Raw genomic sequence first — 16,708 nt, forward strand, 5'->3', positions numbered from 1 at the left:
TTGTATAGTTTGAGCACAAAGCCGGTCATTGGTTACATTACATACTCCTTTAAAACAAAAAGAAAAGAAAGTTGAGGATATCATTATTATTTTAAATAGTCGCTCGCAACCAACTAATTTAAAACAACCCTGAATTAAAAAATTCAAAGAGCTCGTGCGTGATCTAGATTCTAGAGATATAAAATAGTTAGCTTAATTAAGCACTAAACGAGGTTAGATAGATCCACATCCACTAGCATCCACGACAACGTCATCGACTCACCAAAATAATATTGAAAATAAAGAGCTTGTTGTAGTATTAATCTACACTTTTAAAATATTAGTCTTAACTTTAACAATAAAAGTTTGGAAAAATTGTCATATAACTCTTTTTAGTCTCTTACGTTTTTGCTATGTCTGAATCACTTGAAACTATAACTCCACTTCTACGGTTCTACCTTACTTTTTTTCGATAAACAATCCACTTAATGTATGGGTTATGAATGGTTGTGGAGTTTTACTTTATAGATTCCGGTTTTTTTATTTTTTTGAAGGCTTGGAAAGTAAAATAGAAACGTTTTTTAAGACCAATTTTATTTTTTTAATCTTGATTGGAGATTATTTGAGTTTCTTAAAAACAAAACTACACTTAAATTGCCATTTAAAGCCTTTTCAAGGTACATATATATATTTTTTTTTTTGCGATTTCTTCTTCTAAACTTTCTCTCTTAAACCCCTACTCCCTCTATTTTCACAAAAATATCATTAGCCTTTTTTCATACTTATTAAGAAATATATAAAAATTTCAATTCTATTATTTATTAATATAATAGATATACTCCCTTGTTAAGCTCAAATAATAGAGATAAAATTAAGAATTAGTTTTTAAAATTACATGAAAACACAAACTAATAGTTGGCCCAAAAAACATAATAACACTTTTATAAACATATAAAATATATAAAACGCGATCGAGAGTATAATAATCAATCAAAATTAAAATGACCCATAGAAATCTTAGGTCTGAATGGTAGGATAAGCTGATATGGAAAGCCATGGAAGGGTTTCTTGGGTGAAAAGCATTTTTTAATCAAAGTTTTTGTTTGTTTGGTTGGGAACTTCCCAGTTCCCACTGCTAAACTAGAGTTGGTAGACTCTAGAAATATTACTCTATCTTGATCATCAATTCAAGCTCCTTATTTAAATCAGAGCTAAAGACAGAGATATACAATACAATAGGACAAAAATGGAGAAACCCCAAAAATCACGGGTCAAGCTGCGACAACATAAAACGTAACTAAGTAATTTTGCATATTGATAGTAAAATATGAGTTGGAAGATAAGTCTTTTGTAGTCTCCTAGAACAACATGCATGATGCATGTCAGTGAAAGAGGAAACTGCTATTGTGATTCACATTATTTTAGCTCTCAACTACTACCACCATGTCCGCCAGGCCCGCCACACCATCGGTCCATGCATGTGGGTGGATGCATCCACATTGTACGATTACTAAACAAGACAAAAATATATGTTTACCCATTCTTTATGGCTACGTCTTTTGAAGTTAATTAAAGTCTATTCGGCAAAAGACTGGAAAAGCCAATCTCGGAATTCATTTTTCTTAAATGTGTAGCTGACAAAAAAAAAGTTAAGTATGAAAATGTTATGGGCAAAGAGTCAAAGACTATAAAGAAGAATATATATATACACTCTTTTCGCAGACCTTAATATGTAGTATATAGGAAGGAGGAAAGAGTAGTGTGGATTTAGTTCTTGAATAGAAAAAATGATTAGAGGCCAACCTTACATTTGGAGTGGGGTTGAAGCTCAACGGGAGAGAGACGCAATTAAGCCAGAGTTCCAAATCCGACTGATCCGTCGACTTACGTCATGATCACGAGACAACAACTGATTACGTACAACTCAGAATTTCTTATTCAATGTTACATAATCCATGTTTCAAGATTGGACCTATCAGATCGGTCGGATTGTTTGAGTCGAGAAATATATAGAGATCAATTGCATTGTCTTTAATGGTGCGGTTCGTCAACTCTTGACAAATGACAAGCTTGAAGTTGATACTTCTTAGTACAAGTGCATTTAATACTTCCGCGAGCGATTCAGTTGGCAAGGTTGATGAATTAACGAATCGTAAAACCAACTCAACACAAACATACTTTAAATTATGTCTGATCATAAATTAGAAGTACCACAAAAAACTCTTCGTCTGAATAAAAACAATGTATCCATTTGCTCACATGGAAGTGGATGTAAATTGAAGCTATCATCATTAAACATTAATATGATATGAAATAATTTTCTCTTGTCGATCAAATAAAAAAATGCCACCACAAAATGGGGATAACGTAAAGACTCATACTAGTAAAAGTTCTCTTAATAAAAAAATAGTAAAAACGTTGGTCACGTGGTTTCATCAATGTTTTGTTTTGATTCCTTCTTTCACCGTAGTTTCTAACTAAACCGCCGTCGAAACTCTCGTTTCTTCCGATCTTTCAATGGCGAATCTCAAATCTCACTTCTTGATCACTACTCTGCTACCTCTTCTTTTACTTCACTTTACCACTTTCTCCTTTGCTCAGACGCTCTTCGTGTTCGGTGATGGACTCTACGACGCAGGAAACAAACAGTATCTCTCTCAGAACAGAGTTAACGCAAGCTTTCCTCCTTATGGAGTCACTCTAGGACAAGCCACGGGACGTTGGTCCGATGGTTCTATCGTTCCTGATTATCTTGGTATATTATACTGATCACTTCAAGAATCTATGACTATGGTTATGGTTGTTGTTGTTTTTTTATTCATTTGTGTATTAGAATTTGAATTTTGATCCTTTTGTTTTTTGGTTCTTCGAAGCTAATTTCATGGGAATTCCTCATATCTCACCAATTCTCCAAACCACGGCGGATTTTTCTCACGGTGCTAACTTTGCCACCGCCGACGCCACCGTTCTAGGCTCTCCTCCGGAGACGGTCAGCTTTTCACCTTTTTTGCCGATAATTCCAATTTTTCCCTTACTTTCATGCTTGTAACTTTGGAATCAAGTTAGTAGTAGCTAGGTCAAATCTTGAACTGAGTTATAATTTTGTGGTCTCTCAAATTGCGAAATCAAATATTATTAGTGATGAAGTGTAGGGACTTGGTAAAAAGGTTCTTGATAGTAGAAATTAGCTTTTTAAGGACTTTTAGGTTAAAAAAGGATAATTTGAATGTTTTGTAACAGATGACTCTGTCACAACAAGTGAGGCAATTCTCTGAAAACAAGAACAAATGGATAAACCAAACAGTTTCTGAAGCTATCTACTTGTTCAACATTGGCTCTGATGATTACTTGAAGTATGCTACGAATAATCCAAGTCCCTCGGATGATATGAAACAAGCTTTTGTGGATCAAGTCATCACTACCATAGAAGCAGAGATAAAGGTTAAAACTCTCAGAAGCTACATCTTTGATCTGTCTTTTCCCCTCTATATTTGTTTTCATCTGTTTGATTTTACAGGTGGTTTATGGAGCTGGAGGGAGGAAATTTGCGTTCCAGAACTTGGCACCGTTGGGTTGCTTACCGGCCGTGAAACAAGCAAGCGGAAACCTTCAAGAATGCGTGAGTTTGCCTTCTGAAATGGCAGCTTTGCATAACAAGAATCTGTTGCAGCTCTTGGTTGAACTCTCACGAGAACTCAGTGGTTTCCAGTACTCGTATTACGACTTTTTCAGCTCGGTCCAAAACAGAGTTTTCAAGTCTAGCACTTACAGTAAGTCTTGTACGATGTATCCATATCATCCTCAATCACCATGACCATTGATAAAAGTTTCTTGACGTTTATATTGTCTTTTGCAGCATTCAAGTCAGGAACCGCTGCTTGTTGTGGAACTGGCTCCCTCAACGGGACCGATTGCTCGGTCAGCAATGTATGCACCATTACTGAAGAGTACATATTCTTCGATGGTAAGCATTTAACGCAAGCAGCGAACCTTCAGGTCGGGCATGCCATGTGGGGAGCTGATCCGGAAGTGATTGGACCGAACAATCTCAAGGAGCTAATGGTTCGTCCTATGGACATGACAGTCATCTTAGCTGATATACAAGAAGCTATGGCTGCCATGAGACCGAGACAGAGCAAAATTGAGAGTCTCTATGATATCAAGAAGATGGAATCAGAGATGCAGAATCACTGGCTTTATCAAGTTACCGAAGCACACTCCTTTATGATATAAAATTGTGTTCAAGAGCTACTGAAAGACTTTTGGGCTTGACTCGTAATAAACTAATATTGATACTCCATCACAATAGTCTGATCTAACATTGTCGTCAACGAATGATATAAAACCAGAGATTTTAACTAGCCACTATAAATAAGAAGGAACTAGACAAGGAAACTGAAACATGAGATTCTGTTCAGAACTACACAATCTCCCTTAGTTCCACTGGAATTATCCGCTTTACAAAGAAACGAGAATCCTTAAAGATCCAAACTTGTGGACGTTGATCAGAAAACATGAAAGAGAACCGAGTCCTTAAGATTTCAAAACAACAAACTACAAGCTACAGAACACACAAAACCATTCAAGAAACAGCGATTTGAACAGTCTTAGGTTTCGGGGGCTGAGGCGGTAACTTCCCAACGGTGACAGTCAAAACCCCATCTTGATACTTAGCCGTAACGGCAGCCACGTCAGCATCTTCCGGTAAGCGGAACTTCTTGACAAGATTCTGAGCAAGTCTCCTCTCGAGTCTAATGTACTTAGTAGACCCTTCTTCACTCCCATCATCATCTCTCTTCCTCTTCCCGTTACTCTTTATCACCAAAGTCCTCTCTTCCTCCACAGTCACCTATCACCACCACAAAAATCCAACAAAATCACTAAAATCCCTAATTTCACAACCAATTTAACATTTCTATTGGATTGTTATATAAATACCTGGATATCGGATTTGGAGACTCCAGGGATGTCAAGGTAAAATATGTATTCTTTGGAAGATTCCAAAATGTCGATTGGGATGTTGTTACTACTGTCTCGAGACTCGTGATTACCTTCGCCGGAACGGGAAATCGGGAGAATTAGCTTCTCGATCGTCTCCGGCAAGCCGAACAAGTGGTTAATCGCTACAGCAGTCATTTTTCTCCGATCAATATCTGCCGGGAAGGAAAAAAAAAACACAAGTCAAAATCCACGATTCTGGAACTTTTCCCGGGAAAAATTAATATCAGAGTAGAGAAAATTTTACCTGGAAACTAAAGATCAAGCCTTTCTAACTGAATCGTCTTCGTGTTCTCGATTTGTTGCGGTTGATAATATCGCTCCATTGTTATATATCTGAGGACAGACACACACACCAGTAAGCTAGAAAGTTCCAGAGACAAATTTCTAGAAGTAACTAGTGTGATCTTGAGCTGTTTCAAAAATCAAATTATCCACGTCATCGTTAACCTCTTATTATTGGGCCTTCACAGTTATTGCAGGCCTTAGCCCACTGGACTTTAATTATGTCCTTTCGGTTTGAGCCTTGAGCCAGCCTACCTAACCAAAACCAATGGACAGAAATTTTGAAATCCGTCAGATGTGTATATTCAATATTCCCTAATTAAGATGGCAAAAGAATAAATTCCTCATATCAATATGTCAATTTACCATAATACCAATTCGAATATTCACGGTTCTGATATCGCTTTCTCTCGTTTATTAAAAGAAAGAGTTAAAGGGTGTTTTCGTCAATTTATATATCCATCGGGTCAATAACGGAGATTTACCTATCCGGTGACCTTATCCCCTTCGCCGGTGAACCAATCTCAGATCCAATTTTTCTGCCAAAATCGTCAGATCCGAATCTGAAAATTCAAGCAATTTGATCAATTTCTATGGAGGAAGACGACGAGGTTCAGTCAATTCCATCTCCGGGAGATTCTTCCCTTTCACCACAAGCTCCTTCCTCTCCGCCAATTTTGCCAACAAACGACGTGACGGTCGCCGTCGTGAAGAAACCAACAGGTGCGGTTTCGTCTCAATCTCCGTCGAGGAACGCTTTGGCGTTAGTGGTTCATACTCCAGCTGTAACCGGTGGTGGTAGCGGTAACAGAAACGGACGAGGAGGAAGCGGTGGTGGTGGCGGAGGAAGAGACGATTGTTGGAGCGAAGAAGCTACCAAGGTTCTAATCGACGCTTGGGGAGATCGGTTCTCTGAACCAGGTAAAGGAACTTTGAAGCAACAACATTGGAAAGAAGTAGCTGAGATTGTGAACAAGAGTCGTCAATGCAAATATCCTAAAACTGATATACAGTGTAAGAACAGGATTGACACTGTGAAGAAGAAGTATAAGCAAGAGAAGGCTAAGGTTGCTTCTGGTGATGGACCTAGTAAATGGGTCTTCTTCAAGAAGCTTGAGAGTTTGATTGGTGGTACTACCACAATCGCTACTGCTTCGAAAGCTTCTGAGAAGGCTCCTATGGGAGTGAATAGCCGTTCCAATCTGTATAAACGGCAAGCTAAAGGGACGCAGATTCTGCAACATCAACAACAAGGAGGGGATTTCAAGAGAAACTCTGATTCTATGCGCTGGCATTTTAGGAAACGTAGTGCTTCTGAGACTGAGTCTGAGTCTGATCCTGAGCCTGAGGGTTCACCTGATTCTGCTGAGAGTCTGCCACCGCCTCAACCGGTTTCGTTTCAGCTGCCGAAGCGGTTGAAGGTGGATAAGAGTGAATGTGGAGGGAGTGGAGTTGGAGATGTGGCGAGAGCGATACTCGGATTCACGGAAGCTTATGAGAAAGCTGAGACTGCTAAACTCAAGCTAATGGTGGAATTGGAAAAGGAGAGGATGAAATTCGCAAAAGAGATGGAAATGCAGAGAATGCAGTTCTTGAAAACTCAGTTGGAGATAACACAGAGCAATCAAGAAGAGGAAGAGAGGAGCAGGCAGCGAGGAGAAAGAAGGATCGTTGATGTTGATGATGATGATGATGATCGCAATGCCAAGATTAACGGCGATGTAAGTAGCTGACGAATTGAACTCACAAAATGTTCCTATGATATTTGCTATCTATGATAAGCTGTCTAGATTGCTTGATTTAGGATTCGATGTTGTTGTTATTACTGCCTTGTGGGATGTGTAAATGTAGTTAAATTATGAGTCTGATCATCATTATGTTGTTGTTGTTGTTATCCGTGTCTTGGCTGAAACATGAAACGTCTTGAAAACCTCTGTAATACTTAGAATCAGAAACAACAAAACTCACGAATTAGAGTGTCTGTGATTCTAAAAAGACTTGAGAGTATTCTTAGTAAGAAACCTGAATTTAGCAGTTTGTGATTAGAATGAGATTAGAGACTACTTAATTGGATTAGTCAGCATCTTTATCCTTAAATTAAAATCTTCTTAAATAAGCCAAAGCTTATAATTAACCTCACTAAAAATATTCAATGCTTTTCTTTCTCTTTTCTCCCCTCTATAAAAAACCATTTTCATGGCCGAAGAAAAAGAGAAGATAGAGACAATAAAATAAAATAAAAACCCAAATTAATCAATATTATAGATTATATATTTTGGATAAAGTTTGTTGATCGGATGGGGTTCCTACACAAGCTGTGGGATGAAACGGTGGCCGGACCGACGCCGGAAAATGGTCTCGGCAAATTGAGAAAGCATGATTCTTCATCATCATCATCCACCGTCCGATCTTCTCGTCCTTTTCTCTCAAACGATCATGTCACCAGAAGCATCATGGTGACCAAGGGGAATAACAACCTCCGTGGTCTCCGTAAATTGAAAATGGATTCGGAGCGTGTTCCGGGTTCTCCGACCGGGTCATGTAGCAACCCCGGGACGCCTTTAACCCGTAATTTATTTCCTCTCCTCTATCCTCTAAACCTTATAATTATAGTTATATTTTTTTTAAAGGTAAGACTAGTACTCAAATTTGGGTAAAACACATATATTATGGATGCAGCTGGGACACCATGCGATGTTTTGGGGCCATTCGCTGCCGGCAAAATCCCTTCCTCAGGTGAAGACGATGCCGCAAGTCTCACTACTTATGACTGGTTGGTTATTGTCTATCCATCACTTCATCCCTTAATCATAGTCCCTATTATCTTATCTTTATGTGCTCCTTTAATTTATACGATGCTTTGTGTACGAATGCAGGATTGTGATAAACGCGTTGGACCGTTGAACAAAGCCGAGAGAGAAAAACAAATCTTACGGGGTTTTTGTGTAAATATAAGTAACCTATGCATGTAAATTATGTAAATATTTACTGATACGGTCAGTATTCAATTTATGTCTCTTGAAACAAAGTCTCCATTTCTGTTACAGGGTTTTGAATAGAAATATTATTTCAACTCTGCCAAATAAATGTTGTTTAAATCAGGATTTATGCTTCTGTGAACGAAAACGCAAGAGTTCACTTTTGTCTTGAGCGATGAGCCAATGATGAATAACTAGTACTCTTGTTTCTGCAAATTCGAAGATTCTACTAGTACCATTGAACTTTCGAAGATTCTACTTTTACCATTGAACTACTGTATAAAGACAAATTAATGAACGTCAAGTTGAAACCTTAATTACATACTTTGTTGCATAATAAAGGACACTCACCCACAGAACACACTTTGATGATTTCGTTAAATTGAACTTCAGACAAATTACTAATGAGAATGAAACTAGAAAACTTTCGTTAACTGTATATATAACCGAGTAACCGACACATTTGTTTGATTCAAATCTACCATTACAGAACTACTACAATACATCAATAATACAAACAACATAAAATCCCCAAAACTAAATCCCCTTTATTTGATGTCACTTGCTTGGCTTACAATCCAAGTAAGACCCATAGGTTACAAACTGAGCTTAACGCTCTGCATACATAAGTTAAACCAAAGGCTTTAAATAAAAGACACATACATAAAGACTCTTGAACCAGGTCTAGAGTAAAGCAAGAAAATCATAACGTTAAGAAGAAAGAAAGAAAGAAAGGAAAAAAAAAAAGTATCACAGGAGATAGGACCAGAGTTTATTACTGATAGTACATAAGCTGCTGATGTGCCGCAGCTACATTCTGAAACCCACCATCGTACATAGCTGCACTTGCTCCGGCTACATTGACTCCAAGACCTCCTTGTCTTAGAGAATGTTGAGCCTGAGGATGCATCTTGGCCAGAGCCAGTTGCCTTTCATAGGTTAAGAGGTCCATTGCAGAAAGAGAAGGGACTGCGGCCGGGGCTGGTGGGGGAAGTGGGTTTGAGGCTGTGCCTGATGGAGTTGGTTTGCTTCCCCACGAACACTGTAATTTATCACAGAAACAAGGAAATGGGTTCTAACACTTCTACAGAGAAAGTCAACATGATGAAACAACAGTTAGATCATAACTAGAGTTAGTACCTTTATCTGTCTGCTAAAGAGGAAAGGCTGAGCGTTGCCCATCTGAATAGCAAGAGCAGCTTCGTCATGAGTGTTATATCTAACAAAACCAAACCCTTTGTCTCGCTGGACACGGACCTCTTCAATCACTCCAACGCCAAGTGCATAAAATAGACGGTGTAGATCAAGCTGAGTTACCTGCAAGATTGACAACTGTCAGGAGGTGCCCCAAAAAAACACTAGTGCTGTCTCTGTGTTATGTAATGAGCAATTCGTTAAGTTGATAACTTACTTCTGGCGAGAGGTTTCCTACATAGACAGTTGTATATTGAGGATTGTTTTCAGGGGCATCTTCGTTTGAGAGCTCTCTACCATCCTCTGCATAATCAAGTGTTAAATCAATGTAATCTTCAAGAAACTTTGCTTTAAGGAAGGGTGTGAAAAATTTATTAGTTTCAGTCATCAAAAGAAACCTGAAGAGCCGTTTGTAAGTTCCACAATACTTTTTCCATCAGAGCTATGTTTGTCTTCGCCAAAAGTAGCACCTTTTGTCGCCCAGTTGCATCTGATCTGTCTGCTACTTATCCATTTACCTGAGATGAAGTAAAACACTCAAAGGTTGTAGAACTGACAAACACAAAGAGCTACATATTAAGATAATAACTCAATTCTAGCAGCAAAGCATGATTGGCACAAGCAACACGTAACTTCAACAGTTGTTCACCAATAAGCTACAAAAAATACACAGAATTCCTAACTAAGTCTTTCCAGCCACAACATTACACAGCTAAATGCATAAATACATTAACATTAACCATAAAAGCTCAAAGAACACAAGCTGCTATATGATAATTCTTACCATTCATCTCATTTATGGCAGTTTGAGCATCCTGCAAAATACATTAACAATGAAAAATCAATGCAAATCCATGTATAAAGCTAAAAACAACAGTCACCATGGTTTAAAGAATACAAAACCTGCTGATTACGGAAGGAAACAAACCCAAAGCCTCTTGAGCGTCCAGTTTTCTGGTCCCACATTACTCTTGCGTCCCTAAATAAGAATTGTAGATATTAGACAAATAAGCTTAATCAATAAAAAAAATCTTGTAATCCAATAGTGATAAATACGTACAACTTAGTTGTGTAACTAGATTTTTTTTAAACTAACTAGTAACTGAAATCAGAACAACAGGCACAAGAACTTACGAGCAGGTATTAAAGACAGAAAAGCTCTCAAACAATGCTGCATCAGTAACCTCTGGACTGAGATCTCCAACAAAAATGTTGAAATGACCTGTGCATTTCATGGAATCAAAACCATTCAACATCACGCCTCACTCAAAGAGCAAGTGAACAAAATGCAACTCCTTGATTATCAATCCTTGTTAATCATAACTTACTTGATGTATCCTCTCTCTGACCGGTGGCATACGCCCAATTAACTTTCATAGGCTGTCCAAATCTGTGAAATCAAGTATTATATTCTAAGAGAACAAATGAGAATAGATTGAATAAAAATGAGCATAAACTACCAATGTCAGATGCTTACATATGCCTTCCGTTAAGAGTCATTATAGCCATACCAGCAGATCGACGATCAAAGTAGTGAACAAATCCATATGATGACTGTGAAGTGTGAAACATTTCTAGAAGTTAGCTCGAGTAAGTTTTTTTGGAAAACAATACTGAGAAGTTGCAGTGGAATAAAAAAAACAAAGGGCAGATTTCAAAACGCCACCTTATCCTTTCTAATGAGTTTACAGCTTTCAATAGGACCAGTACTTGCAAAAATCTCTTGAAGAAGAACCTCAGTGACCTGTGTATGAATGTTGCCAGCATACCTGCAATATCAGAAAACGGTTCACTGGTTAAAACTCTGCAGTTCACAGTAATGTTTGGTTCCAATATAAGAAAAGGCAAAAATAGGATCACTGAAATCAAAACACTCACACACTACGGCAAGTACTGGGATCAAAACCAGGAGGAAGGTTTCCACTTGGTAAAGGCTCCATCTGCAACAAACGAATAAGCATTAAAGAGATGACTGTAAAACAGGTAGCAAAAACACTCCTTTTCGATGATGAAAAATCTACCATCACCAGCAAAAAAATTGAACACAAGAGATACAAATTAGCAAATAAATCGAATTACTAACACGAAACCTTAGCCCACAAATCAAAAGCTCAAAACTTTACATCACAATCAGCCACAGAAGAGAGACATAGATTCATACAACGAGGTTGCAGAATACAGTGATTTAAAACCCACGAATCGGAATTACAAAAGCCTGTTTCAGGAACCAAATACATCGAAGATGAATTGAATAAATAAGATCAATAAAAAAAAGAAACCTGAGGGGGAGGCATAACACCAGGATGATAAAGAGAAGGATGTTGTTGATGCATCATAGCTTGCTGAATCATAGCTGCTTGTTGTTGTTGTTGATGCTGCAGCTTCATCCTTTGATTCTGCATTTTTTTTTTCTCTTTTCCCTTCTCTCACTCCGATAAAATATCTGTTTCTTTCCCCGAGGAAAGTTTTGATTTTTTTTCCCCTTAAGCTAGGGTTCAAAATCAAGTAAGAAAAAGAAGAAGAAAGAACAAAAAAAAAAAAGGAAAAAAAAAAAAGGAAAAAAAAAGGGAAAAAAGAAAATAAATTAAAGAAGAAAGAGAAAAGATGATTGCACGCTCTCTCTCTCTCTCTCTCTAAAGGGAGTAAAGAAAGGCCGTACGAAACAAGTGACCATTTATAGGAGTATGACGGTTTCTTCGAGAGACAAGACAGAGTTACTTCTAATCTCACGCTGCTGTGAGACTATTCGTTCCCGTGACTGACCAATCATTGTTCTTAGTCCGCAATAGCTGCTAATGGACCAGCTCAAGGCCCAAACTGACTTACTTATACAGTTACGTGGCAGACTAGTGCCAGTCACTAGCTTTTAACGGCCCAAGCCCAAAGTCTCAAAACTGACTAAAATTTTAATTTTGCCTGTAAGACACAAACTGAATTGTTCAATTGTTAACCAAAAACGACAAAGATGTCAGTCAAACCAGTCGATACTTATAATTACTTTTTTTGTATGCTGGGTGATTAGTTAATAACTAAATGTGTTAATCTTCTTACAAAGTTCATTGTTCGTTTATCCTTTATGTTTGTTCTTTTTTTTGCATGTCGGCAGAGAATACTTTTAACGTTTATTGCAAAAGACAAAAGTCTAGTAATTTTAGATTTTGTTTAAAATAATAAGATTTATCAATTATCCATAGTGACAGCAATGATGATTACATTACACAACTGCTATTATTAGAGAGATCTACTTTTTTTTGAAGTGATAGTAAAATTAAATTCGCCGGAGTTTTCTGTATCTCCGGTAACTTCACGCCGCCGGCGAGTCTCATAAATAAATTTTATTATTTTCCTTCAGATATAAACAAAAATAAAAACACAACCCACGAGCTGTGCGTTGAAAAGTCAGTCTATTGACTCTTTTCCCAAAACAACCAAAAAAAAAACGAATTTTGATTTTTTTTAAAAAATCAGAAACCAAACATATTTCTCACTGTAATCTTCTCATTCATCACCTAAATCTCATTTCAAAAGAGGAAAAAAAAAAGACCTAAATCGATCGGAGAAGTCAAACAGCAATCAGTTTCCGATTATGGCAACACTTGATGAGAATCAAGGCGATGGTTCCGATTTGGAGACGGCGGAGAAGATAATACTCCGGTGGGATTCAACAACATCTGAAGAAGCTAAAGAGAATCTTATTTTCCAAAGCGGTGATCGTGAAGAAGTAGATCGGTACTTACGAGCCGTGGACGAAGTTCAAAGACACATCTCTTCCGTCTCAATCTCCGATGAAGTCAAAGCAGCTAGCTCGACGATCCAAATCGCCATGGCTAGGCTCGAAGACGAGCTTAGAAGCATCTTAATCTCTCAGACTTCTACTTTCGAACCTGATTCACTTCTTCTTGATTCGTCCTTAGCTTCTACTTCCTCTTTCGCTTCTTCTTCTCGTACTGAGTTTGAAGATGACAACAGCCTCACTGCTGCTTGTGATGGTAATAACGAAGATGATGAGCAACAACAGGTGGATCTGGTTCTACCGGACGGTTCGGATTCCGGTTCGAGCCGGTTATCGAGGAGCAGGAGAAGCAATAGCAAATCCACAAGCAGTATACGCGAGATCGATCTTGTATCTCCTGAAGCTGTTTCTGATCTGAGATCGATCGCTCAGAGGATGATCGGAGCTGGTTACTCTCGCGAGTGTGTTCAGGTATACGGAAACGTTAGGAAATCCGCCATGGAAACGATTTTTAAGCAGCTAGGGATTGTGAAATTAGGGATTGGAGATGTGCAGAGACTTGATTGGGAAGCCGTTGAAGTGAAGATCAGAAGATGGATCCGTGCGGCTAAGGTTTGCGTTAGAGTTGTGTTCGCTAGCGAGAAGAGACTCTGTGAGCAGATATTTGAAGGCACCATGGAAGAGACTTGTTTCATGGAGATTGTCAAAGGCTCTGCTTTGCAGCTTTTCAATTTCCCTGAAGCTATAAGCATTAGTAGAAGATCACCTGAGAAGCTTTTCAAGATTCTTGATTTACATGATGCTTTAACTGATTTGTTGCCTGATATGGAAGAGATTTTCGATTCGAGCTCGTCTGAATCGATTCTTGTTCAAGCTACAGAGATTCAATCAAGATTAGCTGAAGCAGCAAGAGGTATACTCACTGAGTTTGAGAATGCGGTTTTTCGTGAGCCTTCGGTAGTTCCTGTCCCTGGAGGAACTATACATCCATTGACAAGGTATGTGATGAACTACCTCAACTTGATCTCTGACTATAAGGAAACGTTGGTTGATCTCATCATGACCAAACCATGCCGAGGTTTGAAATGTACCAATGATCCGAACAATCCCGATATGGATATCTCTCAGCTAGAAGGAATGTCGCCGTTGGCTTTGCATATGATATGGACTATGGTGATGCTACAGTTCAATCTAGAAGAGAAGTCTCTGCACTACAAAGACGAACCTTTGTCCCACATCTTCGTCATGAACAATGTCCATTACATAGTTCAGAAGGTCAAAAGCTCCCCGGAGCTAATGGAGTTGATTGGGGACAAGTATTTAAGAAAGCTTACAGGGATATTTAGACATGCAGCCACCAAGTATCAGAGAGCTACTTGGGTTAGAGTTCTGAATAGCTTGAGAGATGAAGGGTTACATGTGAGCGGAAGCTTCTCTTCGGGTGTATCGAAAAGTGCTTTAAGAGAGAGGTTCAAAGCTTTCAATACAATGTTCGAAGAGGTTCACAGGATTCAGTCGACCTGGTCAGTTCCAGATACTCAGCTAAGAGAAGAACTCAGGATATCACTATCAGAGCATCTTATCCCGGCTTATAGATCCTTTCTTGGAAGATTCAGGGGGCATATAGAGAGTGGAAGACATCCGGAGAACTACTTGAAATACTCTGTTGAAAACCTTGAAACCGCTGTGTTAGATTTCTTCGAAGGATATACTACAGCTCCACATTTGAGACGGTCTCAGTGAAAGACGACGAAGAAGAAGAAGAAGATTGAAAAACCCATAAAAGCTTTCGTTTTTGGTTTCCCACAGTAGAATTAGCCATATAAACCATTCTTTGAATTCTTTCCATTTTCATGTGGCAGTGTTCAGATTGTTCTCCAGCTTCTGGTGAATAGTCTCTCTCACTCTTTTGTACTTGTAAGCATAATTATTTGTTGTGTGTTGTTTGTTTGTTGCCAAATTTCAATACTCCACTGTTGATATAAATGTTTGATTTTTTTTTTGTATTTTGTGACTTTTGGTGTACTAGTTCCTTCATAAATGCAGTTTGATTTCTTCTATGATAATCATAGATCATGGGAGTAGCAGCAGAAACTTGAATCTTAGTTACAAAAAGGAACATCTCTTGTAAGAAGATGGGACGACAGAGACCACCACCAAACTATGGAGGAGCATAGGCACAGAACATGGGAGGAGGTCCACCAGATGCAAGATGGTCAGGTAACAACAACAACTAACAGCAGTAGAGTGATGGGTATGCAACAGTAGTCACAGTACCACCATACTCCTGATTCATCTTCTGAATGCAGCATGGATTTACTAAAACATATCTCACACAACTGATCAGTCTTTTCTTTTTTTTGTCTTTGTTTGGTTTCTTCTGGGTCAAGTGAGTCTAACTTGTGGTCTCTAATCTAAATGACCTCTCACGTCTTGATCTCTAATCTAAGTTGGTTTCTTCAACTAGACCTTGTTAGTGATTATCCTCTCCAACAAGGCAGGCCATTGTTGTGTTGGGAACAAAATAGAGAAGTTTCGAGCTGAGGTTTCTTGCACGCTTTAACCATTCGTACACGTGGCTATTCCCCATTTGTTCATATTCGTAATTTCTCGATTTTACGAGTGACTGGGTGTGTCTAATTCTATACAGCCTGTCCATATTATTTGTGAGGTGTCTTCCCGTTCGGACCAAGTATAATAGCAACAGACAAAGTTTAGTATTTTTGGGGTTTGAAAAATAGATAAACTTTATATACGTAGATGTATTAATATGTTATGCACAGTATCTAAAGTTTTAAGTTTGCTGTTTAAAACATTTGCTGCTAATCAAATAAAATAGTAACAGGCTTAGCTGGCGATGACAAAAATATTACTGGCATGACTGGTAATTTTCTAATTAGTGGCAGCGATTAATTGGCTTTTAACACATGCTTACGTGGATTATTAACTACCAAATCAATATTGTCTTATTTTTTTCTCCTTTTGGTCATTAATGTTTTAATTAATCTATACTATTAAAGCTGAAATACACAATGAATTTACACTATAGTTTCAAAATAAAATAATTATCATTTCTAACTGGGTTAACACGCGGATCTAACTAACTAAACGGATATGTTAATCGGGTTTAGAGATTTAATCTCCATCGTTCATTTTTCATTTGATAAAAAAAAAAATTGGTTTTCAATATTAAAGGAAAGATAATTATTACGTTTGATATTTAACTTTATTTGTAAGATACAATGCCTAAAATTTAGCTTAATTGGCAAGATTTTCTTAATTTCAAATATTTTATAAAGATCTTGATCGAAATTTTAAACATTGAGTATTTTAATATTTGTTTTAATAGAAACCATTCCATGTTTTCTTATTATGGAATATTCAATGTAGTTGACTTTTTAAACTATTTTAATTTTTAACTTGACCAACCAAATCAATCTATATTAACATTTTTAAATACATTTGATAATATAACTTTTTATTTGTAAGGATTTTATAAATAAACTTTTGTCATTTCATTATATATTAAAAATTGAAGAAT

General features: G+C 37.7%; 6 protein-coding genes across 6 annotated transcripts; 4 read left to right on the forward strand and 2 right to left on the reverse strand.

Moving 5' to 3' along the window:
- The first annotated feature begins 2,394 nt into the window (after positions 1–2,394).
- LOC17897531 (inactive GDSL esterase/lipase-like protein 25) lies at positions 2,395–4,279 on the forward strand. The gene is made up of 5 exons (XM_006304946.2): positions 2,395–2,734; positions 2,853–2,968; positions 3,220–3,420; positions 3,497–3,749; positions 3,836–4,279. The coding sequence occupies exons 1-5, from the start codon at positions 2,497–2,499 to the stop codon at positions 4,210–4,212; spliced, it is 1,185 nt and encodes a 394-aa protein (XP_006305008.1). The 5' UTR covers positions 2,395–2,496; the 3' UTR covers positions 4,213–4,279.
- Positions 4,280–4,370: 91 nt separating this feature from the next.
- Positions 4,371–5,346, reverse strand: LOC17899622 (17.4 kDa class III heat shock protein). Its single transcript, XM_006303331.2, has 3 exons — positions 5,225–5,346; positions 4,918–5,132; positions 4,371–4,828 (listed from the first exon to the last, which is right to left on the reverse strand). Exons 2-3 carry the CDS (start codon positions 5,113–5,115, stop codon positions 4,562–4,564), a joined length of 465 nt encoding a protein of 154 aa, XP_006303393.1. The 5' UTR covers positions 5,116–5,132; positions 5,225–5,346; the 3' UTR covers positions 4,371–4,561.
- Positions 5,347–5,636: 290 nt separating this feature from the next.
- On the forward strand, positions 5,637–7,194 carry LOC111832525 (trihelix transcription factor ASIL1). The gene has a single exon (XM_023789312.1). The coding sequence runs from the start codon at positions 5,856–5,858 to the stop codon at positions 6,993–6,995; it is 1,140 nt and encodes a 379-aa protein (XP_023645080.1). The 5' UTR covers positions 5,637–5,855; the 3' UTR covers positions 6,996–7,194.
- Positions 7,195–7,488: 294 nt separating this feature from the next.
- LOC17897399 (dormancy-associated protein homolog 4) lies at positions 7,489–8,306 on the forward strand. Its single transcript, XM_023777015.1, has 3 exons — positions 7,489–7,830; positions 7,942–8,035; positions 8,139–8,306. The coding sequence occupies exons 1-3, from the start codon at positions 7,560–7,562 to the stop codon at positions 8,164–8,166; spliced, it is 393 nt and encodes a 130-aa protein (XP_023632783.1). The 5' UTR covers positions 7,489–7,559; the 3' UTR covers positions 8,167–8,306.
- Positions 8,307–8,749: 443 nt separating this feature from the next.
- On the reverse strand, positions 8,750–12,000 carry LOC17897006 (oligouridylate-binding protein 1A). The gene is made up of 12 exons (XM_006303941.2): positions 11,714–12,000; positions 11,313–11,374; positions 11,101–11,203; positions 10,912–10,988; positions 10,763–10,824; positions 10,569–10,656; positions 10,338–10,413; positions 10,219–10,249; positions 9,833–9,952; positions 9,652–9,737; positions 9,381–9,557; positions 8,750–9,282 (listed from the first exon to the last, which is right to left on the reverse strand). Exons 1-12 carry the CDS (start codon positions 11,834–11,836, stop codon positions 9,016–9,018), a joined length of 1,272 nt encoding a protein of 423 aa, XP_006304003.1. The 5' UTR covers positions 11,837–12,000; the 3' UTR covers positions 8,750–9,015.
- An 843-nt stretch (positions 12,001–12,843) lies between these two features.
- On the forward strand, positions 12,844–15,236 carry LOC17898643 (exocyst complex component EXO70A1). The gene has a single exon (XM_006306936.2). It carries the CDS (start codon positions 13,021–13,023, stop codon positions 14,908–14,910), a length of 1,890 nt encoding a protein of 629 aa, XP_006306998.1. The 5' UTR covers positions 12,844–13,020; the 3' UTR covers positions 14,911–15,236.
- The last annotated feature ends 1,472 nt before the right edge of the window (positions 15,237–16,708 follow it).

Source organism: Capsella rubella, unplaced genomic scaffold, assembly GCF_000375325.1.
Source record: "Capsella rubella cultivar Monte Gargano unplaced genomic scaffold, Caprub1_0 scaffold_1, whole genome shotgun sequence".
Taxonomy (NCBI): Eukaryota; Viridiplantae; Streptophyta; class Magnoliopsida; order Brassicales; family Brassicaceae; genus Capsella; species Capsella rubella.